At 33.9% G+C, this 26788-nt stretch overlaps 1 protein-coding gene across 2 annotated transcripts in view; it reads left to right on the forward strand.

The window, feature by feature from the left end:
* Positions 1-26528, forward strand: part of LOC119837970 (octopamine receptor beta-2R) — a 135451-nt gene extending 108923 nt beyond the window's left edge. For both annotated transcript variants that reach the window (XM_038363773.1, XM_038363774.1), the window contains 4 exons: positions 17890-18106; positions 20302-20481; positions 22890-23148; positions 24730-26528. In XM_038363773.1, the coding sequence (XP_038219701.1) occupies positions 20312-20481; positions 22890-23148; positions 24730-25461 (1161 nt within the window). In that variant the 5' untranslated portion in view covers positions 17890-18106; positions 20302-20311 and the 3' untranslated portion in view covers positions 25462-26528. The remainder of the gene's footprint in view (positions 1-17889; positions 18107-20301; positions 20482-22889; positions 23149-24729) is intronic.
* Positions 26529-26788: the final 260 nt, after the last annotated feature.

The following is a 26788-nucleotide window of genomic DNA, read 5'->3' on the forward strand; positions in this document are numbered from 1 at the left end:
TGGGAGAAAAACGGGTGTGAGTTACATACATACATACAAACATACAAGTGAAGCTAATAAAAGCGTGTTAATAAAAATAACTTTAGTTTATTTGCTTCTGTATTACTCGATCGATCATAAAAGGTAGCATCTTTAATAACCGTTAAAGAAAAAAAATTTGCCTATTTCACTAACAGAAGCTCCACCTGCAAAAAACAATTATATGCTTTAACAAAACAAACGGAAGACATTTCGCAAACCGTTCTGTAATTGCTGTAATTATACAACATACATAAAACAAACAATTTTTCTTAATAACCTCTGGTTATTTGATTAACGTAGTGTCATAAAATGATTGTAAAACTTGATGGATCGTAAATTTCTAAGTAAAGTCATAAAGGGAATGGAGCGACGCCAAGTGTGTCAGCGCCCTTACAGCTTTCATAAATAATTATCCTTGTTTATAGCACTTAAATGAGTTTATGGCTAAAAGCCTAGGTAGCTAAATTGGGCTGCCTACTTGTCTTGTCTATAATAGACTGTTTTGCATCTTAATCTAGGTTCGTTTTATGTAGACAGACTGTAATATCAGATGGGACCTGGTTACTGTTTTGGGTTACATAAGTGCTTTTTTTCTTTTGTATAAAAGTACTCTTATTATGTATTATAAATTAAATTTAAACGAGAAATAGATGAAATTAGCATATCATAATACATCCATCTGTTTTCTTAGTACTATGAAATATTAGAAAATATTGAAGACATGTATACATTATTAAGCAAATATGATGATCACATGAATCCATCCTCTAACCTCTCTTTGATCGTGTCAGATCTTCCGTATCATTAATTTATGAGAGTGAAGGAACACGCCGTCAATGTAAATATGAACGTAGACAGATTATTAGCAATAGTTATGCTCAATTAGTAAGCCCCTTTTAGGATTAGTCATAGTTCTGAGGTAAAGAATTAAATAAAAAGCTTATTTTTTCCGAAATAGGCGGAATTTATAATCATATAATAATAATAAATCTATAAAAATAAATAGTAAATCATCCAATCGAATCGTCACAGTTGAATTGAAAACCACCTAGGCAAAGTCTCTCTGTGATTTCTCTATCTCTTTTACAATATAAACTCACCCAACTCCGTTATATATCTCTGCGTACGCAATGCATATGTCTGTCTGTGTCCGCTACCTAGCGATAAGACCAACATTTGTACTTTTTTTTTCTTTTATTGTATTTTATTTCTGTATTTCTCTATCATCTATGTGTGCAATATAGTATTAAATAAGTAGAAAAATAATTAATAAAATACTTCCAATCAATATCCTACTAATATTATAAATACGAAAGTTTGCGAGGATGTGTGTGTGATTGTTGCTCTTTTACGCAAAAACTACTGAAAAAATTGCAATGATTTGGTACGCAGACAGCTGGACAAATGGAATAACATATAGGCAACTTTTTATCCCGATATTCCTACGGGATTCGGACTTACGCAGGTATAACCGCGGGGCGCAGCTAGTTGTCAATATAATTAAAAGCAAGAACCACACAATTAACTCAGAATAGAAAAACTTGACCTGCATCCGATATATGACAAACATTAAATCGGTTTAACCACACACAATCACTCCACGTTTCTATACAAACGAATATGTCACCACAAATGTATTTGACGCTTATCCATGTTATATTATCATTAACATCAACCTGCGACTTCATTTAAGTCCTTTTATAAAGGTATTCTTCTTATATTATGTTTATTATATGCCTTCAAATTGTCAGCACAAGACCAAATTTAAATGTGACCATATGTAAAGCACCAGCATTAAAAGAAGAATCTTAATCTCGGATCTCCTGAGACTTTCTTTTTGTAGTCGATTGACAATAAGAAATTATAAAATGAGTGTATTTCCACCATTCAGAGGATCTATTTTTGCTTAAACATCGTCACGAACTCCCACCGGGTTAATATTGGATCGATTTGAAATGCATGTTATTTAGCACGCTCCTAATAAACACATTTCCCTTTGAATTTCTTTGACGTGTAAAAAATCCGAGCTCCGCTTTGTGCTTAAAGAAAACCATTATTGATTAGCACTCCGGTGCCTGGAGGAAAATAAAGAGTAATACACCTGATAGCTTCCTGAATTTCATAGAGGAATATTCAGAGGTTTTTTATTTTTCTTTAATGATGCTTTGTCCTTTCTGTAGTATGGTGTGTCTGTACTAATATTAGTTTCTTAATTTTTTCAGTTATAACTTAATAACATATTTCCACTTAATATTATAGGTAGCATAATATACTTAAGGTAGTATATAAGCCATAATGTATTCTATACTTATAATAAACCAGTCCATATCACTTAATGAAGTTGCAGCTTTAAGAATTCTTAATATGAGTCCAAAGGTTTTAGTGTGAAAACGTTACAAACATACAACAATACAAAATTCTCCTCTTTGTAATATTAGTATTGATAAAGATAAAGTATTTGTTTTTCACCGGATCAAGATATCTCTTCCTCACCGGGAATAAACAAAAAGGTATCCTAGGACCCTTGGGTACTGTCCTCACGTGTTAAGCACTATACAAGAGAGGCGACTGAAATGATGTTACCCCAACTATTTCATCAGTATTGACACTGACCTTTTGTTGAGGAGTCAGCGCATTTGATGGCTCCCAGCTATTTCGGGTCAAGTTGAAACTCGACATTAATTAGTCGATGCAAGTGAAGATTGTCTCTAGAACAATTGAATTAAGCATTTAGAGACCTTGCTTTAATTTATTTATATAGAGCCCGCATGAATCAACGTTTATATCAAACAGAATTGTGATTTGTAAATGTATTTTATACTTACTAGCTGGAACATGCGGCTTCAATTGTGGTACCTGGCTAAAATGTAGTCTATGTGTTAATCCAGACTATAATTGTATCTCTGTACTATGTTATGTTATAGTCGACAATGGACCAGGTGGGACGCTTGATGGTAAGCGCTACCACCACCCACGAACATTTGGAGAGGCATAAGGTCCATAGCAGACCTTACGCCTCTACAAATGGATTGCCGACTTTTTGGGAAGGGATTAAGAAATGATGGGCGATTGGAATAAAGGAAAGGACTGGGAAGGGTAAGGAAAAGGATATGGGTAAGGAAAAGGATATCTCTGTACTACTGTTTGTCTGTGTATTTCATGGAGATCCCAATAGAAGTTATTTGCGTTTATAATATTTATGTTGCATTTAGATATAACAATATTGTATTTCTTATAACATAATATTTCTACAAAGTACAGTCTAAAGAAAATAGCTTATCTATATTCACGTTCGAAATATTTTATTTCCTCAATTATTAACTTATTTATAATAATTACATCATTATTAAAAAAGTGGGTAATGTTTCTTATTTCGGTCCAAGCTTACACGTAAAATCACTTTCATACTAGCATATATGAAGCGTTCATAACGTTTAACTACGGCAAATCATAACTTTTTTGCTGACCGTACTAAATATAGCAATGTCGTCATTTAGTTATATTTCACCCTGGGGAACTATTCTGCCGACTTACTGCGAACGTATAGAGTATATTAGGGTATGAAGGGCAAATGTATAAAGATTTTTTCTATATAATCCTTATAAACGAGTACACTGTTTTTACATTTTGTGAAAACATAAGGGCAAGTGCAGACGGATGAGAATTTCTATTGAAAATTCACAACCGAATCATAACCGGATCATCCGTTTGGTGGTACGATACAAACTTACACTGATACAGACTTAAAACGAAAAACTTCATACATAATATACTAATTTAACTTGTTCTTAAAAACTTATTCGTCGAGAACGTTCTTAGCTCTTATCTTGAAATAGAAACAGTCGACTCCTGTTTTTACTGCAACTGTAGAGAGATCTCAGGGCTGTTTTAATATCTACAAATTAATATATAGTAATTTATTGAAGTAAATCTATTTTTCTTTACGATTAACATATAGCTGAAAAGTTTGTGTATTTGAATGGGCTGATGTCAGGAATTATGGGAACGATTTAAAAAATTCTTCTACCTTTAGATATGTATGTCATCCATAAATACTACAGGCAATAGGCCAAGTGAAGCTGGGCGGACAATATATTACGAATCGTAGCTAACAGCGATTCAACCCGAATGCCTGTATCCTTTTCCTTACCCTCCCCGTCCATTCCATTATTCCTGTCGTCAATCCTTTATCCCTTAATCCTACCTCTGATCGCTTACCATCAGGCGAAGCATCCGCTCAGTTGCCCGCTCTAACACGCAAAAATAAAAACCATTCATTACATCACGATACAGACCATCAAACAAAATATAACACACCATAATAAGCATACAAAAGTTATCTCTTTAAGCTTAAATAACACAACAAAGGGGGGGAAAACAAAGCATTTTCCAGTCGAATTCATCTAAACAGAGTTCATGCGAATCCAACACCTAAAAATATCAAGTCACCTTGACATGAGACCGGGATAGTGATGTGCTTCTCAACTATTTGGGTGTCGTTATCGTTATCGTTAGTTACGGTATGCCATATGGTATTTGCCTCCATACGTAACAAACCACGTTGGTTTAAAGTTGAGTAAGGACAATAATAAAAACATATGATTTGGGTATTCCGTTTCTACCAAAAGTCATGATATAGTTGTTATTTGTAAAGTATATCATATAGTTGTACGGTTATTAAACATTCTTCAAAGTGCATCAATAATCATGAGATTAGAAAAATAATAAACTTAAACATGCAATATGCAACACATTATGTGCCTACTAGAAATAAAAACTCAATAACTACAATTTACGAGTACACAATCGAATCCTACTAATTGTATAAATCCGAAAGTTTGTAAGGATGTGTGTGCGTTTGTTGCTCTTTCACGCAAAAACTACTGAACCGATTGCAATGAAATTTGGTGCGTAGACAGCTGGACAACTAGAATAACATATAGACAAAGACTTTTTATCCCGATATTCCTACGGGATACGGACTTACGCGGGTGAAACCGCGGGGCGCAGCTTGTAATTTATATATCTTAACGAATTACACAGAAACTATTTACATTAACAAAACTAGAAACACAATTTACTCTCTCTAAAACTTCGGAACAACCCATCTACTGCCACATAACGTATCAATAAGGAAACTAATAGCGTTATAACGATACCCATATCTATACCCATACCCATAACGTACCCGCAACCCTCACATACTGCATATAACCTTTACCTAGTCATTGACCTAAAAAAACGTTGTTACATCGCAAACGAGGCTTTTAGACCGGTTTCTATTTAGAAAAAAGTAATGCAACTAGAATTACGGAATTAATTTTTAAATCTATGCAAAGCCTGCATCCAGCTTCATACATATATAGGGATCTAGTGTTCTTTCAACAAATGGAGAAAATTTCATTTAGTGTTTTCAACCCACTGTTCTGCAAGGCGGGTTATGTTTAAATGTATGTATTTATATGTATTATGTTCGTGTATAGAAGCAGTTATATTTTAGAACGTTCATGTTGTTATAGACTCGTTTCCATAGTCTTATGTATGACTATACTAGAGTTCATTAAATTATATATAGCCTGAGATTTTTTTTTGCTACGGTTTGGCAAAAAACAAGGGTTCGAATCCCGCCTCGTGATCAAATTTATATATATATATATATATATAGCCTATTTGACAAACAAATAATTAAATCTCCAGAATAAACATACCTGGTACATGAACAAACTTATACTCAACTCAATTCAAACTCAAAGCAATACCTCATTATCTTTCAATTCTCTTTCTATTACAAACCCAACCCAGTTAACCAGTAACCAAATAAACACGATATATCAAAAAAAATGGTCGATTCGCGGCAAAAATACATTTTCATATGCAAATACGGTAATAACGCACGTCATAAAGATGATTATTTGCGCGGGAATAACGATAGGATGACTTGAAAAATACAATAATACTGAGAGAGCGGGAAAAGTTTTATTTTTTCATCGCTTTTTATCGACATTTGTGTTGGTAATTTTTACCGAATTGCCATGCATAAATACACGCCATGCTGTGTTCTTGCGTTTTACATTTTTTAATTGAAGCAATATTAAATGGGTTATTCAAAGCACATGAAACAATTTATACTTATTCGAGGATACAGAGGTTCGTATCCTTCTTATTACCCTTCCCTTTACTTTCCTTTATTCTTGTAGTCAATCCTTTCTTTATTCCTTTCCAACTAAAGTTGGCAATTAATTTGTAGGGGTGTAAGGTCTGCAAACGAACTTATGACTCTGCAATTGCTCATGGGCGTTGGTAGCGCTTACCAACAGCTCCACTGCCGACGATTGTTGTAAAAAGATTCAATAAATACGAAGAAAAATCACAATTCTCTACTGCTATTTTGATTTAATTACTATATTTTTATAATCAATTTTGATAATTCATCGTAATGTTAAATTTTTTGGTTTTGATGAGTGTGGATGATTTTTTTCCCCCAAAAAACACCCAGAAGGGGGGGTTGACAGAGTTTTTGCTTGAAGTTCATGCAATCGCCACTCTTGTCCTGTATCCGCCATTATGAAAAGATGTTTTTACGCTATATCAAGTAAAACATAATTTAGCGCAATTTGTCCAGTTGACCATGGAGTAATTTTGGCCTATTTTTTATCCCAGTTCAACTCAAGCGAAGACGGAGCAAACGACTTGTCAATTTACAACCGTATCTTATGTACACATAGGCTTATTTTCCGCCTCCTAAGAAAATAAAGAAACATTTCATATATGCAAATATGAGGGAAATCCTTTGAGAATTCAAGATATGAGGGGAAAGACGCGTCAATATACGCTTCAAAGGTAATTTGCTTCCGGAAAATTGACAAACGAAAATAGTCACTAATGGCTGATGATAAAGAACTGTTTATTATGTATTCAAAATACGTTATGTAAAAGGTTTTTTCAAGCTTATTTTATGGGGGAGAAATTCATATTGACGTAACTACTTTAAATTAGTGAGTTGACGTTTAAACTGGTGTAAAATGAAGTAAAATTTGTGTGATATTTATTTATTTTACATTTTGCGTGTACATTTATTGAACTACAATTTATTCTTTCGATTCATAGTAAATCGCGAGTAAACACTCCTATTTTGCCATCCCAAGTAAATTACAAACCAATAATATTATATCGTGGAAGCAGAGCAAATAATCTGCGTCGTTGTGATAGCGTGATTCAAATTTACCCAGAGTCACGCACTACACTCGCTATTTGGCATACATTTACACTGAAATACATCAAAAAACCTATTTTTTTTTTCGCAAGAATTTTTTTTTTATTCTGTTACATCTCTGTTATACATATGAGGTTGCAACTAGAAGCCCTTATAATGATAATAATAATTAAAATCTTTATTTATCCATACCTTACATTGACATAATTCCTACCAATATTACAGAGCGATAGTTTGTATGAATGGATGAATTAATGTTTGTTACTCCACGTACAGATATTATAGATTATTAGTCTGGACATAGGGATATATATATATATAGATAAATATTAGTCTGGATTCGGATTATATTTTACCCGGGTACCACGCGATTGACGCCTGAGCTAGTAAGATAAAAAACTGGAAAGATTGTTTGGTTGTTTTAATGCACTAATCTCAAGATCTACTGGATCTTTTTCAAAAATTCCTTCACCGTTGGATTGGTACGTAATCTCTGAGTGGTATAGGCTATATATGAATCACGGGCGAGGCCAGGGCGGGCCGCTTGTCTACTGCCTCTAATAATACAAAGGAATTGCACATCGGTGTAAAAGCGGCGATTCCCAGAACATTAATTTAGCATTAGCTACACAATAATGGCATAAGTTTTTGTACTGTTCAGAAGTTTAGCTCCGAACACGCGACGCGGGTTTATTTACACATACCTATAAATGTATGTTTGTTTGTCACGCCATTCGCTTCGGTGTGAAATAAAGCTCGTTCTGATGTTAATCTGATTATTTAATTATTATGTTCGGTTTTATTTCTTGTTTATTGTGTTAATAACTTGAAATACGTAGCAATAGATAATGGTTTTAAAAATAAGATAAATCGGTAAAGTTCTCTTTTTATGTCATCGCGGGCAACTGAGCTGGAACTTCGCCGGCTCAGGCCACTGTGAATGCGCTGCTTGAGGGGTAAGGGATAAAGAAAGGATTGATGACTGGAAAGAAAGAATGGACTGGGAAATGTGAGGACAGTGCAAGTCGGATCGGGTTACGTTTATTATTTATTATATTATATGCTATTTATTAATTGTGTTTTAAATTTATCTACACGTTATTCATACACTCGAAACGATGATGGAAAAAAACGTGAGGAAACCGGCATGTCGAAGAACCAAAAGTTCGACGTCATGTGACATCTGCCAACCCAAATTTGGACAGCATGACGGATTATGACCTGAACCCTCATAGCAGTCAGTTGGAACATATTATATAGGCTGATGATGATGATGAAGACCATAGAAGCCCAAACGAATTCAGGCATCCAGCAATAACTAGGAACGAAGAATCGCACAATCAACTCTTACTTCCCCGTTTATTTGAAACGCCGAGACGCAACTCGCATTCAAAATGCGAGAGATGTCTACAGAATTTCATTTTGCACAGACGAATGTAACAACAGACGGATCCTCACAAATCGGGCTGGGCTATTGTGACATATTTCAAGCGGTTACAATTGTATGTAACGAATACTCTGCGCAGCCAGTTTGTTATAAAGCTTGATAAATTGTTGGCTGGCTTAAAGAGTGGATCTGGTGCTTTGTCTAAGGCCGTTTGTTGCTTGTCCGACGTATGATAGCAGTAATATAGGTATAGATTTTCTTTTATTCGTAATAGGCCAGCGCTTGACCACGATCTCGCCTGATGGTAAGCTGAGATGTGGTCTAAGATGGAGCGCGCTTCCCTAGAAGGTACCTGTTCACTCTTTCTTGAAGACCTTCTAGATTGTACTCGTCGGGGAACAGATTAAACAATTTAAAGCATCTACTACATAAATAAAAAACGCCAAATTTTCTAAGCGTAAAACTCCAGAGCGTCTTCACCAATTTAGCAATATTTTTAACGCTTTTATAAATGCACAAGGAAAGATACGGAGAGAACACGTATAACGGGTGAAGCCGGGTGGATCGCTGGTTTTCAGTTTTTAATGATGGCCTCACGTTTCCTATGCATATTAGAGAATATTATTGTTTACGTTACCAATTCAATTATTAAGAGATTTAAAACAATTACAGAAATTAATTATCATAGGAAATAGACATTCTTTTCTTTCCCAAATAGTTAACTAGTCACTCATGACGTGATAGAGCAAATAAAAAATGTATTTTAATTGATATTTTTTGATTGAGTGGTATCTATACTTATTTTAAAAAAAGGTGTATTTAGGGCGTGATCTTTCGATTTACTAAACCGATTTTAAAAACACTTCCACAGTTGGGGCAGATCGCTTGTCTACACTAATATTACAAAGAGGAAACTTTTGTATTTTTTTATGTTTGTAACGTTTTACGCAAAACCACTGGACAGATTTCAAAAATAATATCACCATTAGAAAGCTGCATCTGAGTGACATAGGCTATATATATACCACGGACGAAGCTGGCGCGAACAGCTACTTTTTAATAAAATGCTTCATAAATAACTTTTGTTCCTAATTCTCACGCTTGTTTTATACAAAAACATTACTGTGAAATATTATTTTCACCAAAATAATACTCGCCGAAATAGACCTGCAGAAGCACATTTATAATTATGTCTTTATTATAGGTATATAAGTACTCAAGTGAAATTAGTATAACCTAAACGATTCTGTTAAATTCATAATGGCCTCTTAAATATAATTACTCTGTTCCACCTTAAATGATGGCTCTTACAAGCAACGTGCCTTCTTCTTACCTTTTTAAGTTCTTCACTTAAATGATACTTATTTTTCTCACTTGAAATATAACCACCTTGGGATGAAATAAACGGACGTTATTTGTGCTTTTAGATTGATTAACTTGAAGCGATTAAGGGATGGCTAATAATAATGATTCATGCTTGAGATTAATTCTTATTATTTATTGAGTATAGAAAGAGAGAAAGGTCGAGACAACAAGAGAGATCCCGAGAACGCCTTACGAAGTTGGCCACCGTTAGATTTTAGCCAGTTAAAGTCTGGCATAACCTTGCTGCTACCCCCGAAGTAGCAGGATATCCATGAATATCCTCAGGTTAAAAAAGGACTATTTTTTATCCCATAAGCGGGCAACTGATTGCAAGGTAGTTCGCCTGATGGTAAGCGATCAGCACCGACCATGAACATTCGCATAGGTAGTGCCTCTGCGCTTGCGCTGTCCGCATTTTTAGCAGAAAGAGTATGGAAAGTATTGACAACTGGCAAGAAGGAATGGGCTGGGAAAGGTGAGGAAAAGGAAACGACCCTCTGGCCCGTACTTACCGAACGAAACAGTAATATGCTACTACTTCACGCCGGTATTCTGTGGGAGTGTGGTACTTCCCCGGCGAGCTGGTCAATTTCGTACCGAAGCGTGCTCCAAAATAATAAAAAAATCACACTATTCGCTGTTAACAATCACTGAACCATAGGAGATTTTTAAAAGACCATGTAAATAATCCCTTCGTTAAATATCTTGTTAAAACAATAAATATCGAGAAATAATGGTAGACAGATGCTGTTTTCAATATAAATATTTTTGGATAGCGTCCAAATTGTTTGTTCTGTCAAGTTAAAGACTAAAGTACTCGTTAGTTAATTAGTGTATTGCTTTGTACCGGGGGCGCATCAATTATTTGTTATGTTTATTTGTTTGTTACTCCGCAATTGATTGAACGCGTACATTTTTAAGTGATGTTCCTAAAAATGGAATGGAATGGAATTTTAAATTAAATCAAGAATCATATATTATTATGTTTATTACAGATATATGACAACGAAGTAAAAACTTTCCCCTTTATAATATTAGTGCACGGTTTAACTGCATAACCTTCTTTTTCGAAGTCGGCTTAAACGTGACAAATTATCACAATTTTGACAGGATTTGCGTCCATGCAAACAAAAACGAAACCTCCTAACCCCCTTGTAAATAACAAGGTCGCTACAAAATGTAATTTGTAATTTTTTTTAATTTTTAGATACGCATGAATTTAGTGAACATTTTTTATGATTATCTGATGACATTATATCATTCGATTTATTGGATATTGACTACTTTACATTTTATAAAATGTATGAAAAATAATAAGATATCAAAATACCACTAAAATAATAATTAATAAATGAATGTATTGCTAAAGGTAAAAACTCGTGATGGGCTGTGCTAATTCGGAATTTTTTTACATAGAATATAAATATTATTTAGATAAAGAAGGAATTGATTGGGAAGAACGCGAATTTGCGAGGAATTGGAAACGGACGTTCTGCGTACGGCAAGCCCGAGCTAATTCGTGTAGTTGAGAGTTAAGATCGTGCTGCTTGAAGTGATATACTTAAAACGGTATCCACTCAGATTCAAGGCATAATAGGGCCTGTCAATTTTCAGTGGTTCCCAATTAACCTTTGTACCCTCAAGGACTCTTATAGATCTAGATATATCTTATGATTATATGTATAAACTGCTGTTGCCCGCAGCTTCGCCCGCGCGGTCTTAATAAATTTTCATGGTACAAACTTTCATACCCTATTTTATTCTTTGGGGGTAGAATTTATTAAAATCCTTTCTTTAGCGGATGCTTATGTCATTGCATCTATCTGCATGCCAAATTTTAGCACGATCCGTCCAGTGGTTTGGGCTGTGCGTTGATAGATGTCAGTCAGTCACCTTTGTGTTTTTGTTTTTGTTGTATGTATATATATATATATATTACTTTCAAACACACTCATACATTCATTGGATCCCGCTCGAGGCAATCTCTAATCATTCATTTTTACTTTATACAATTACTAGCTGCGCCCCGAGGTTTCATCCGCGTCAGTCCGTATCCCGTAGGAATATCGGGATAAAAAGCCTATGTGTTATTCCACTTGTCCAGCTGTATACGTACCAAATTTCATTGCAATTGGTTCAGTAGTTTTTGCGTCAAAGAGCAACACACACACACACATCCTTACAAACTTTCGCATTTATAATATTAGTTGGATGGATTTGTAAAATACAGTTTCAATAAAGCTCAATTATATTAATTTATCTATACAAGATTTCAAACCGGTGATAAGTAATTGTAAGATACTGAAGTGCTTCTAAAATATAAATATTTATTGCTATTGAATTAATGGATGCATTTTGATGAAACTTTATGTTCATACTAAATTAATCGTACAAGTGTGAGTCGAACTCGCAACTTTCATGATTAATTAAGTGTATATATGAAATTTCATCAAACTTATCATTCAATATAAATAAGCTGCAAAGGCCTTTTGCAAAAAAATTGTCATCCAATTTATCCAACCGTTGCTTGACCTGGAATTTTGATTTTGTTGTTAAAGCGGCACTAGAAATATATAACCTCTGAAAATTTCTTCTATCTTACTATCACGGTTCATAAAATACAGTCTGATGACAGACGGACGGATATACAGATAGACAGACAGAGAGTCAGCGACGTCTTACTGATAGAGTCCCTTTTTATCCTTTGGGTCTGAATTATCCTCGAACCACCGTACATAAACTATATGTATAATCACACTAGTATAATAAGAGTGAAAGTTTGTTTGTTTGGATGTTTGTCCGTTAATAACAGTAAAAATAGTGAACGAATTTTAATAGAATTTGGTATGCAGACAGGGTATAAGCCGATTGAGTGATAGGATACTTTTATCCCGATTAAATGCTCCAGAAAAACAGGATTCTTGATATCCGTGCGGAGCCGGCACGACCGTCTAGTAAATAAATATATCATCCTCAATTTAACCGCTAAGAGCATAACTCAGGAACAATTTGACGCGTCAAGCATAGCAATGAAGGAAATTCCTTCTCGGTCCGGTAATGAAATATAGGTCTGAAATATATATGCCCTATATATTCAAGTGTCTAGTCTAAACCGTAATAGATATTGGGACGAACTGGGGCGAACTGGGGACATAATGTATTGTTTTTGGCTTGTTGAATCATGTTTTACATTTGTTTGGTGTCACTGTGTAAGCGTTGAAGAAGATTCTGTTCAAACTATAGTTTGTATCCCAATTTAGTTTGTTTATATATAGGATGTAAAAGCACAACTTTATTTAATAAAAACATTACATTTTACTGATTAGATTCGATTTTAAACGGTTAAAAATTGAGCCATTTCTATGAGAGCTGTTTGTAAATACACCAAATAAACTAAAACCTATATTTCTTTCAAGTATTTCGGGATCACAGGTCTAAATTACGTCAAATAAACCGTAATCTAGGCCTTGAAAATATCCACATTATATTTGTTCCAAATTCGTTTATTCATTCAAATTATTCCATGAGAAATTTTGAAAGAATAGAAAAAATTTGAACACGAGGCAGGATACGAACCTAAGTTTCTTGCCTAACCGTAGCAAATTAAAATTTTTTCTATTCTTTCAAAATTTCTCATTTATAAAGCATTTCAATGCTATAAAACTCTTATAAAAGAAGCCATGGTGATACATATCACAAGAACGTAACCATTTAAAACAGTTTAGAGGTTAATATGCGTTCTAGATGACATATCTCGTATAACAAATCGCATCATAATACAAAGGATTCTGGAAGCTGAACGAATGGTCTGCACAAACAATAAAGTATCTATTTTGATCGTAACAATATCTCCATCGCCACAAATTGGCTGAATTGTTGCTTCTGCAACGCATCCGATTTGTTAATGATACTGTGTTGTAAAAACAGTTAATATGACTTCTGTTTATTACCTGAACAGTAATACAGAGCCTAGAAATAATGCACTCCACGTGTATTACCATTTATACCAACTGTGGTGGCTCAGTGGTGAGGAACTTGGACTTCAAAATCGATAAGTCGGGTTCGAGACCGGGCGAGCGTGCAGGGAATAAATTGATTTTCCAATTTATCTGCACATGTAGATAATATAACCACTGCTCGAAATAACGTTAGCTAGAAAGAACTAATCGCTAATGGGTATACATGAGTAATTCTTCCTGCTAATATTATAAATGTGAAAGTTTGTAAGGATGTGTGTGTGTGTTTGTTGCTCTTTCACCAAAAACTACTGTACCGATTGCAATGAAATTTCGTACGTAGACAGCTGGACAACTGGAATAACAAATAAGCAACTTTTTATCCCGATATTTCCACTGGATACGGACTTACGGTGAAACCTCGGGGCGCAGCTAGTTACATATAACAATGTCTTACCAAAAACAATGCGTTAAATTACAAGCGGATCACAATTTAATCGAAAGTTTTCAATTTAGATAATAATCTTATACTTATAGAGCACATAAAATGAAGCAGCCGTAAATTTATGCCTGCATCAGCATGAACCTTACAACTAAACATCAATCATAGCTGGTGAAATGGCGACAGTTAACCAACACATCTATCATCACATTTGGACACTACATCACAAGACCAAGAGGAATGTAATACAGGCTGCCGGATTTCAGACTAATTTTCCCCAGAACCGGTTGGATGGCTTTGTGTATAGACACTCGATGTGGAACATTTTTAGAAGCTAGTTTGGATATTTTAATATTTTCCCTTGATTCTTAACTGACTTCAAAAAAAAAACAGGACAATTCGACTGTTTCGTTTTGTTATAGAACTTTCGACTGAATGAATCATTTCTTATGATTCTTTATTTATTTGAAAGCTTGTGCATGTTGTATGGACCCATTTAAATTTGGTCTAATTTTGACAACTCTTGACATTTATTTGGTTAATTTTAATTTTTATTGTATTTTTCCTTCATTTGTACATTGGAAGGTCATTACTTTTACTTTTCGTCTTTGTTTTATTCATTATCGTTAATACTAATTTCATATCTTACTGATAGTCACCGATTACCTATTTCACGCTTTTTAACATTTCCATACTCTCTTTGCCATTATTAATCAATTTCCAAGAACGAAAAGGCGCAGGTTCTATGTTCGCCTATATGTATATTTTTTGTAACTGATAAGCTAAAAAGAACATATTACATACATAGGCTCCCCGCGACCACGCTCGCTGTAAAGTGTTCGAAACGTCGGGTTAATGATATAATGAACAAATCGCGTTTAAAATCCGTTTAAAAGTTTTAAATTTCTAAACATCCAGAAGTTACAAGACTTGAGATAAGTGTTGTAACTTTCAAATTAGTACTGAAATTACGATAAACTGACAACAAGCATCTAAATCGGATGAGGATCACAAATCAATCCCAGGGGAATCTCAAATAGTAAATGTAAATCCAGATATCCAGACTGTAGAATGTCTTAACCACAAAATCAATTGTGCTCAATCGCAAAGTTTTGATTGGTCCCAATTTTAAAGGAAATTGCATATTAGGCTGCATCCGGCAGCTGGGCGTAGTTGGGAATTACTGTTTCTAGAAGTGACTGATGTGTTTGTTTCTTATTCACACGCTTTTATTAATTCAACTGGGTGTTTATAAACCAGTTACATACAAAAAGTGTATATAACCAGTCACGTAAAAGCACAGAGGGAACGAAGGAGAGCCTTCAGACTCGATTTTCACCTGCTTTAAATGGACACATTTCGTTTGAACTTTCTAAATTTATAAATACAATACAATTTAATAGTTTTTTTATTATCCTGATTAGGATCGCCAGGATTAAATAATTTACTTACATTAGCAAGTGACACAATTTATTCTATTATTTAAGCGTGCTTTTTTATATTAGTATTTAAAGTTTTATAGCTTTAAAAGTATTAATTAGATGTGTAGTTACAATCAACTCATTTGAATTTTCATCTCTCATCTCATTCAACTCATTGTAAAATGAACTATTTTAATTTGAATAAAGGCATAATCGGAGTATTTTCATATTATTCCTCACATAGTATAATCATTACTTCTTTATATAAAACCCTCCTATGCATGCTAAATTTGAGAATACAGGCATCAGAAGATCACATAATAATTTTATTCAAATTCAACTAGCCTATTTTTAAACGACTTCATAAAAACAAAGGGTTCTCAATTCGACTTTTCTAAGGGGCTTAGGAAGTAATTTTGAATTAAGAAGCTGATGCCTCCCGTGTGGTCTTATTTAAATTTGTTTTTATTTTGAATGATTAATTAATTGGATGATCCAGGTACCTATATCTACGTAAAAATGGAGGACGCTTATATAAGTTTAAATAGGATTTTCCTGTTCGGAGCGCACTTGTTCTATTTTAAAACGTTTATTATACACGCGGACATTTATTGTGTCCGTATTATTTGTATTCTGTGCATTAATTCTTTATTATCTTATACTGAATATCCCAGGTTAATAATATACTGAAATGGATTTCGATTAAACGTTTTCAGTTTTAAAACAACATCCCAAAGCGAAGGAGATTTAACAATCGTTTTTTTTTGTGTTTGGTTCTCGACAACTCCCTGCGTTTTCAACCGAATGATGTGATTATTTTTGTTTTTGATACATAACTGTCATTTTAAAATTTAAAATGTGGTACCACTTCCCAGAGTAAAATTTAAATACATAACATTTTTAATAAGCTTATAATATTCATAAATACAGGCCTCATAAGTGCTAGATATTAACTGTTTTTTTTTTAATAATTATTTCTTAAATAATCGATTATGTTACATGCATTTGAAAATGTCCAACTGACAGTTATTTTTCCACATTTATTTGAATAAAAATCTACATAGCTAATTAAAAAAAAAGTCCACTTTAATGTAATATAATAAACATTTTCTCATATTCGCGTAGCAAAAAACACACAGGGTGCCACATTATGTAAATTTAATTTGTGGTATATATCCTAAATAAACGGCCTCTAACAACGCTATGAAATTAAAAAATATTAAATGTAGGTAAAAAAGTGTTTTTAAGGCACGATCCCTCTGGCGATTGTAGGTGAGGTTTGCCTTAATTTTAATATTTGGCTACGTTTAATTATATTGTAGGGATTTTATACTTTTAATCCTGCTAAATTAGAGATGTTAGATGTTTTACGCGTGTTTCTAAGTAAGCGTTGCTAATAAATAATAACAATTTGGTTCCTGATGGTTCTTCATTATCTGAACAAAGCTTTCTCGAAGTAATTCAAATGTTTAACTCGCGACATACTAATCCTACTAATATTATAATAAATGCGAAAGTTTGTAAGGATGTGTGTGTGTGTTTGTTACTCTTTCACGCAAAAACTACTTAATCGATTGCAATGAAATTTGGTCCGTAGACAGCTGAACCACTGGAATAACATATAGGCAACTTTATCACGATATTCCTACGGGATACGGACTTACGCGGGTGAAACCGCGCGGCGCAGCTAGTAATTAATAATGAAGCTTAAAATTTTGGTTATAATTTGAATCCTTATAGCGTTTTATATACCCCACCATTAATAAGTGTTTTATGGTGACCAGTTTAATGCGAAAATATATCATTTAGACAATAAGATATGTATTGAAGAAACATGATACCGTTATCATATATGCTATCTTTATTTATTTAATTAAAAGAAAACTTGTAGCTATAAATACATAAAATTATTGTATAATACTCTGTCAAGACAGGGGACTCGAAGGCGTTACAATTAACAAAAGCCTATTAGTTAAATTATAGTAATAAATAGGGATATACGCGCTATCAAACATAACATTCAAAAACAGCCAGCTATACATAACATTAAAAAACAAACTTCCTAACGAAACCTTTTGTTCCAGATAATCCGCAATCAAAAATGAAGGCAATATAACCGAAAATGTGTAAACGGATCGCCGAAACAAGAACCGAAAGAGTGAGAAAGAAAAAGGTTAGACCCATTGATAACACTGCTTGCTGATTGGACGAACATATAATTATGGTGCCGATAGACGAAGCAATCTTCGACGACATTAAGGAAGAGGCTACCGTGACAAAAGTTAAGCGCGAGAGATAAAGGTAGATATAATTGAATTAACAAAAATTGTCAGGACTAGACCTAGTTTAAAAAAGGACCATGTGAGACACCAACTTACAAAGACTCACTAAAATCGATTTGCCGCTTTGAAAGTTTTGCGGTAACAAACCTATAAAAATACGATTTCATTACATGCTCTTTATTCTATTGTATACTCTTATAATAAAGACGTATCTCTAGTACTTATGAACATTTTTTTTTTACTTTAACAAGCCGGAAACAGGCATTTCAATTTTATTCCTGCTCCTTGTGTCATAACAATGACTAGCGTCTACTCTTGTACGTAGGTCGGTGTTACTGTGAACATGTAAAATGTTATAAAGTATGTATCATTACTGGAAAATAGCCTACCTTTTACGCGTGGAAACGAATTCATAAAGACATTAATATAATACTGCGTATACAAAAACACATAACATCTGCCAACTGTATATTTGAGCTAAATCTTAAATGCAAATATTATAAAGTGATTAGCCCAAAATTCCCGAATTTTACCAACAAATTTCGTCAAAATGAATACGAGAATTAATATGCTGACTACATTAAATTTATGTGTAGACGAGGGGACGTTATAATTATTTTGTTTGTATTACATCAATATACATATAACTAGCTTTGCGTCCCCGGCTGCGCCCGCATTGATAAAAGAATAGACAGTTGACAATCACGAGGTTTTCGTCGTAAGATTCAAGGGATATATGTGCTTTTTGGGTCTCAAACTAACTAACGTGTATTCATTAAATAAAGGCTTTTAAGGAAAACTTAACCCACGGTGAACAAATTATTGAAATCGGTCCAGTAGTTAATAAACTTTCTTTTTGTGTTTGGTTGAACGAACGAACTATCCAACAAACCAACGAACTTTCAACTTGATATTAAACATGTTTCTATGTTCCATATTTAAGTTTAAAAAAAAACCTAAAGGAATTCTTTCCAATATCTATACAGATGTCAAAAAAATCTAACGAAAAGCTTCGCATAAGTTAATCTAGTTTTAACCTTTTATAATCTCTCCGTTCTGAATTGTTCAACGGATTAATATATAAAGTAAATTGTGTGGAAACCTGTTACGTTAAATTGGATTGTTTTCATGCAGTTAGGTACGTGTTTTTGTGGACATAACTATAAATAATAAAAATTTTCATCAAAAATGTTGTTTTCGGTCCACTTATATTAAATAAATGTCCACACAATATACATCCATTTTGAAATGAACATGTATTTTTTAAAAAGATCACAGTAACGTTGCATACAGTAATTACATTTTTATAACAAAAGCAATAAAAATCGGTCAATTACGACGCAGACACACGACATAAGGGTTCCGTACAAATAAGCCAAAGGGTAAATCTAAAAAAAACTCACACATCCAATCTATTACCATGCCGATCGTTGCTTAACCTGGATTTTGTTATTTGTTGCATTAGTGACAACATATATATCTCCTAAAATTCCAACTGTCCAACTATCACGCTACATAAGAGAAGATACAGACGGACAGACAGCCTACAAAATAGGGTCCAATTTTAGCCTTCGAAAAGCTTAATAGTTTGTAAAAATAACACATTTTGTCTTTAACTACGCAAAATTATTACTATGGAAATGAGACAATGAAAAAGTAAATACACAACATTAAATGAAATAATAATGTCGCCACACAATATATGTCCAGTATGATTTTATATCAAACCATACACCATTTAGGCAATCATCAGGGCGGCAAACCACTGTCGGTTTACAAATTGACGAAACAATTAACATTATAACTTCTGAAAATCAGCGCTGCGTCTGCATTGCAGTTGCATATACTGGGAAGTCTCCCTTCCTGTGCCACGCTGACACATTTTGTTTTTAAGTTTATTTTCTTGTAATATGAAGTGTAGTTTAATAATAAATGAACCACTGTACCGGTTTGCATGTAATTTGATAAAGAGATAGAGATAATTTGAGATTCGAGTGAGGATCCCGGACATTCCATGGGAACGATAACAATACGATTTCGGTTGACTACGCGGAAAAAGCCGCGGGCTGAAGGTTGCAATCGACGGTCGCAATGTTCGTGGACGGTGGTATCATTACCATTAGGCGAACAACCAGCTCCATTACCGACGATGACATTAAAAACCATCCACCTTTATTCTTTAGTTATAGATGTTAAAAGCCGATATATTTCCAGGCTATACCATATGGATCAAGTAAACGTAACACGGAATGATACCAGCAACGCGACGGGAGTCAGCGACGAGGAATGGCTGGATTCGGTGCTGTTCAAGCTGCGAACCGCTGTGCTGCTGCTGATCGTCATCATGGCAGTTCTGGGCAACCTACTCGTGATTGTCAGCGTTATGCGCCACAGGTACGATCTTTTTTTGATTGATTTGTGAATGTCTCTGAAGAGAATCGATTTATAATACTTCTGTACTCGAAAAACAAATATTCCAGGGGGGGGGGGGGTCCGATTCATTATTCTCTTCTCCAAAAATCATCACCCATAGCTCTGGGAAGTACCAATCCAATCATAAATGATAATATCTTGGCATTCGCAAAAAGCATGACGTCAGTCGGTTACAGAGTCATTGAGTAACAAATCTAAAAAATCCGCTCCAATTAAGAGCCTCCTTCGATTTGGGATCTTCGTTTAAAAAAAAACAGTATAAAACACAATTTCTTATAAACATATACATTTACAATCCAGTGCTTTCCACTGAATGATAAATTAAAGGACGTAATATAATAACTAGAATATTATAGATAGGTCAATTGTGGTGAACGATGTCATCGCCGATATATGCGTCAATGGCGTCATTTAGTATCAGATCCTGTTACTGATTTTGTGGTCAATGATCAACAAATTTGTATTCCATGTTATAGAAGATAGACAAGCAACATATAACTTTATAGACTATATTCCTGAATTTATTACCAGTTTTGCCCGTGTATTGACGTGCGTTTTCGCACTACCGTTCCGACTCCGCCCGGGTGGAGTGATTTTAAAAATTCTTTTACTTTTACATATGCGCGTCCCTAATATATACTAAAGGCGAAATCGAGGCAGACTTCTAATCAAATATATACTTTCAATAAATTAGAAACAAACTCTTATTAGAGATCTATAAATATTAGATTTTCATGTGCAAATGTCATACGGATAGAACGTAACATTTGTATTAATGTATCTTATATACATTAGACTATCGCATGGTTTTGCTCAAGTTTCATGAAGTGTCTAGCAGACAGAAGTTCTGTCAAACCTAGTGGATGTATCCGGTAATCGGTTACATAATCTCACATCTCAATCCTACTAATCTTACTAATATTATAAATGCGAAAGTTTGAAAGGATGTGTGTGTGTTTGTTGCTCTTTCACGCAAAAACTACTGAACCAATTGCAATGAAATTTGGTACGTAAACAGCTGGACCACTGGAATAACATATAGGCAACTTTTTATCCCAATAATGTTACGGGATACGGACTAACGCGGGTGAAACCGCGGGGCGCAGCTTGTAATATGTATATATTATTTTTTTTCTGTTTGGTGAGTGGGGGAGCTGAAAGCTTTTATCCTTTTCGTCTCCCCTTAGAAGTCTATTTCTTGATTGACGTCGTCAATCCGTTCCTTTGCAGAGATATTACTTTAGCATAAAAAGTCAAACGCGATTTATTAGGCGATCACGTGGAGGCAGTAACTTCGTGACCAAGCTTGCTATGAAACAAATAATATAATAAATCGCGTTTAAAATCAGTTAAAGTTGTTTGGCGGCCTTATCACTTCTAAGTGATAAGGCCGCCAAACAAATTGTACGCTTTATTTTAGTCATTATTATTATTATCTCTAAGTTTCCTTCTATGTACAATGTTGTTGAAGAGTTAAATAAATAAATAAAGCGGTTATTTTCTTGTTATATATATTCTCATAGTATATACGGATTGCTAATAGTTTTGATGAATTCGTAATTAACAATTTCAAAAATAATTATTTAATTTGGAAATTTGAAATGATTTAAATATCATTTTTTTCAATTGAAGTTTTTTTAAGATCATTACGTATATAAAAAGTATATGTTATATTATTTAGATTCACTGGCTATAGTATGAAGTAATGAAGCCAGGGCTTAAATAATTCTTAATACACATTTTCACATCACAATATTTCCAATAGAGATATAATAAACATAAAATTCATGTAAACACTTATTTTTATGATATTATTATTTATAATTTTACTGACGGCCGAAATGCCCCGGAGGAGTTTTCTTGTAGGTCAATTGTAATTTAAAAATTTTACTTAGGTTTTATATTCTTTATTAAATTAAGAAGTTTAATGTTAAATAAGGTTACTTAAATGATGAGTATGTTGATTTTTTTATGAATAAGAATGTATTCGTTTCTTTAACATTAAACATTTAACTAGCAACATATATTTTTAATTAATTTAAATAATCGTCTGAATCCTATCACTTTATCTTTCTATTCATCCAAGTTATTCTCTGAACAGTTGAACCAATTTTAATGCAATGCTTCCTCTGATCCCAATCAAGATAAGATTAACACATCAAATTACTGCATCATCACAATTCCTTGATAACAGAGCAAAATTCGCACTAAATATGTATTTAAAATGGGCCAAAATTGAGTCTATAAGTACTCTTATCGGCGTCACCTGTATGGCTACAAACAAACATACAGATGAAGCCAATAAAAGCACCTTAAAAGGCTACTTAAAACTAATGACTGTCCATTCCTAACAAGACCCATCTTTTCAGGAAACTGCGTGTCATCACGAACTATTTCGTAGTGTCCCTCGCGTTTGCCGACATCCTGGTGGCCATGGTCGTCATGCCGTTCAATTTCAGCGTGCAATTTTACAATGAATGGATATTTAGCACCGTTGTGTGTGATCTGTGGAACTCTTCGGATGTCTACTTCACGTCGACGTCGATTTTACATCTGTGCTGCATATCTGTGGACAGATATTACGCGATTGTTAAGCCTCTGAAGTATCCCATAAAGATGACCAAGAAGGTGAGTTAGTTAGGTCTTGTTGTATCGAGATCAACTGTTATAGAATAAATGTAATATTGAAAAATAGATTAATTATTACATTCATTTATTGGTATCCAGGAACAAATATTTACAAAAACTGTAATCTTCTATTGCATATGTGTAGTTTATTCCACTTATTATTTAATCATTCATTTCAACATCTATAATAAAAAAGTGAAGTCCCGTAGCCCCTAGTGGGGTATGGGGCGGATGATGTACATCTGTTTCACTGATCGATTTTTCTTTAGGGACAAGTAGGTAATCAGCCTTCTGTGTCGTGCCAGACCGAGACATTTTTTTTTGTGCGTGCCCACCGGGAATTGAACCCAGGACCCCTCGGTTCTACGCTCACGCGTTAACCACTATACCATGGAGGCGGTCGGCAACGATAATAGACATCTATGTAATAACTACTGTCAAAATATTCTAAAACTTTTGTTTTTCTAGAAATACAAGTCATTTTTAATCGAAATTGATATTCTGTATTTGTATGTATAAAAAGGTATTTTGCAAACAGTTTTTGATCTAACTTCAAAGGTTTCTTCGAGGAAAATCAAAGTCCACTTACCGCAGTTATCAAGTTTTACAACGAAAAGCTTTCAACGTGATGATAATTAATATATTTAAGCCATAGGATCAACAAAATATTAAGAGGTCTTCAGTTAATTCCATAATGTTTAAGTTATCAAATTTTCAAATCTCAAGTTAATGCTTTAAACCATACGCTTTGTTTATGCGATTTAATGAAAGTTTGTTTTAGTTTAACTTGCTTCAGATTATCATTATTGATTTAAAAAAATTCTGTTTTCCGTCCAAATATGGCGATATAATTTTAAATTTCATTAAGAAGTTATTGCTAATCTTTCTTCATTTAATCCTGTACTCTTACGTTTTTCCCAACATTAAAACGTCACATATATATAGTTAAAATACAACATAAATAAAACCCACGTCATCTTTACATAAGGTTTAAAATCAAGCGAACAGGATTACTCAGATTTAAAGCGTAATTAAAATTCCCATGCAGAAATTTAGCCTAGAACGTTCTCACATGAATTTCATTTCGTTATGTCTGAAAAAACTTCTCGAAGTTACGAGAATTTCACGTACTTCTTTACAGGAATCGGTTGGCGGATTATTCCACTTTTAAAAATACGGTTCTTATTACTCATATTTTGAAACATTAGTATGGATATTTCAAACAAGATAGCCTTTGTTATAAGTTAGCATTATAACATTATGTGAATATAAGAGGTTATCTTGATAAGGTCTGGATTTTTTCATTATTCCGTATTTCGGGGTTAACACAGAATTTAGGTATGAATTCAACACAACAATAGATGTTTTGTAACTCATAACATACAAATTCAGGTATAAGAATAAATGGAAAGGTAAATGAGCAGACGAGAGATAATAAAAAAAATTATAAATATTTTTGTACAACAAAGCGAACTGATGATAATGTGGGTTGTCTTTTCCAAATGATAATCACCGTCATGTATGCCAACTCCAAATCTGCTTTTAAATAATCAAATACATTAACTGAACAATATTTTTCAGATGGCGTTCGTTATGTTAGCAGCGACATGGCTTAGTCCTATAACAATTTCCTATGCACCAATATTCATGGGCTGGTACACCACCAGCGAATTCATACGGAACCGGGTGCAGAACCAGTGCGAGTTCAAAGTCAACAAACCGTACGCTGTGATATCCAGCTCCATATCCTTCTGGATCCCCTGCACCATCATGATATTCACCTACCTTGCTATATTCAAAGAAGCGAACCGCCAAGAAAAAGCGCTTCACGCTAGAGCAGGTAATGCCATGTTAATGCATCGGCATTCAAGAGAAGTGGGTGACAAAAACGGTGCTTTACATATCAACGCAACCACACCGACTAAAGATAGGAATATCCTTAAAATGAAGAGGGAGCACAAAGCAGCAAGGACGTTAGGCATCATCATGGGAGCGTTCATACTCTGTTGGCTCCCGTTCTTTCTCTTCTACGTGTCCACGTCGTTGTGTGACACCTGTGTTTACCCCGAAGTATTAACTGTGATCATGTTCTGGACTGGCTACTTCAATTCAGCGCTGAATCCCATCATCTACGCGTACTTCAATCGAGATTTCCGAAATGCCTTCAAGAATACATTGGCGTGCGCGTTCTGCAGTTTCTGCCGGCGAAATTCATTGGATTCAGATGCTTTAGAGAGATTGGACAGACGCGGCTCAGCTCAGCTTAGAGTGCCAATTCCTTCTAGAAGACAATCTGATCTTGCGTCGCTTTGAGTGTCACCGAACTTTGACGTTTCGACCGTATGACGGGCCTAGTGTTTCAACGAATGATTATTGTGTACTTAGTAGCAGTGATGTAAATATTTATACTAGTGAATTTAAAAGTGCGAGTTCCTTATGTTTCGAAGTAAATTATTTTTAATAATCTAATATAGATTTAAGGACGTTAGTGACGATTATAAATTAGAGGGATAGTGAATAGATAGATGTAAGTGAATATGAAACTCATCTGTAATGTATTACACACAATTCTGTATTTTATATCCTTGATTGTTACTTCTAGAATATTCTAGTTCATGTATCACTTAGACAATTGTAAATACTATAAAACGTAATGTAGCAGATGTTAGTAAATGCCCAAAAATAAATGAAGGCCAAAAATTTACATCAGTGTTAAGATTAAATGAAAATACGTAAGCTAGTTTAGTATTTTAATTTAGTGAAGAAAATAAGCAATAAGTAGATAAATATAGAATTAGAAGTCTATAGGATAAAAGAACTGAGATTTGAAAACTCGTGTAGTGAATCAAATAGCTAACATTTATTAATAGTACCGAAGTACTTCTAAGTAGAAATTCCTTCAGAACAATATCGCTTGTCGACTCACACGTTACGAGCTGTAAACCAATCTCAACGTCTAGTCTATAGCCGAAGGCTCTTTGTACATAAACAATATGAATAGTGTATATTATACGTTATATTTAGATTTATCGTTATTATAGGAAGATACGATAATATGGGGACACAACGCTTCAATAGAAAGGTTTTAAAAATAATAATTGATGTGCTATTAACTATATCAGATTCCTTAGATTTGATGTTCGGTGTCGTGTTAATCGAGTAATGTATTGATTGTTCTATTTAAATTACTAACTTATATGGTTTTACAATTAACGATAGTGAAAATGTTGACTCGAACAACGAACAAAACTTTTCTATCCGAGGGGGTTATCGTGATATCTTAAAGACGTATTAATTCAAGTGTGGGATAAGGACAGAGCTAAATAGGTTGTCTAATGCCCTCGTTTCTTCATACTCTAATTAGTATTACTGTTATAAGATGTGACGATAACTCACCCAAGTTTTCAATAATTGAAAAGACAGTTTCTATTTAAAACTTCAGTGATTCTATTAGACAACTCCATATCACGATACTAATATGCTTATAGCAGATAAAGATTCACCTACGTTTTCAATATGAAAACATAACATTTATTAATACCAATATAATTTCTCCATCCTATATAATATCCTATCATATACAGAAGAATCACAGAACATATAAAAGATGTTACAAAAGAAAAAGTTCCTGATTAACTCC

This window comes from Zerene cesonia, chromosome 29, assembly GCF_012273895.1.
Source record: "Zerene cesonia ecotype Mississippi chromosome 29, Zerene_cesonia_1.1, whole genome shotgun sequence".
Classification (NCBI taxonomy): domain Eukaryota; kingdom Metazoa; phylum Arthropoda; class Insecta; order Lepidoptera; family Pieridae; genus Zerene; species Zerene cesonia.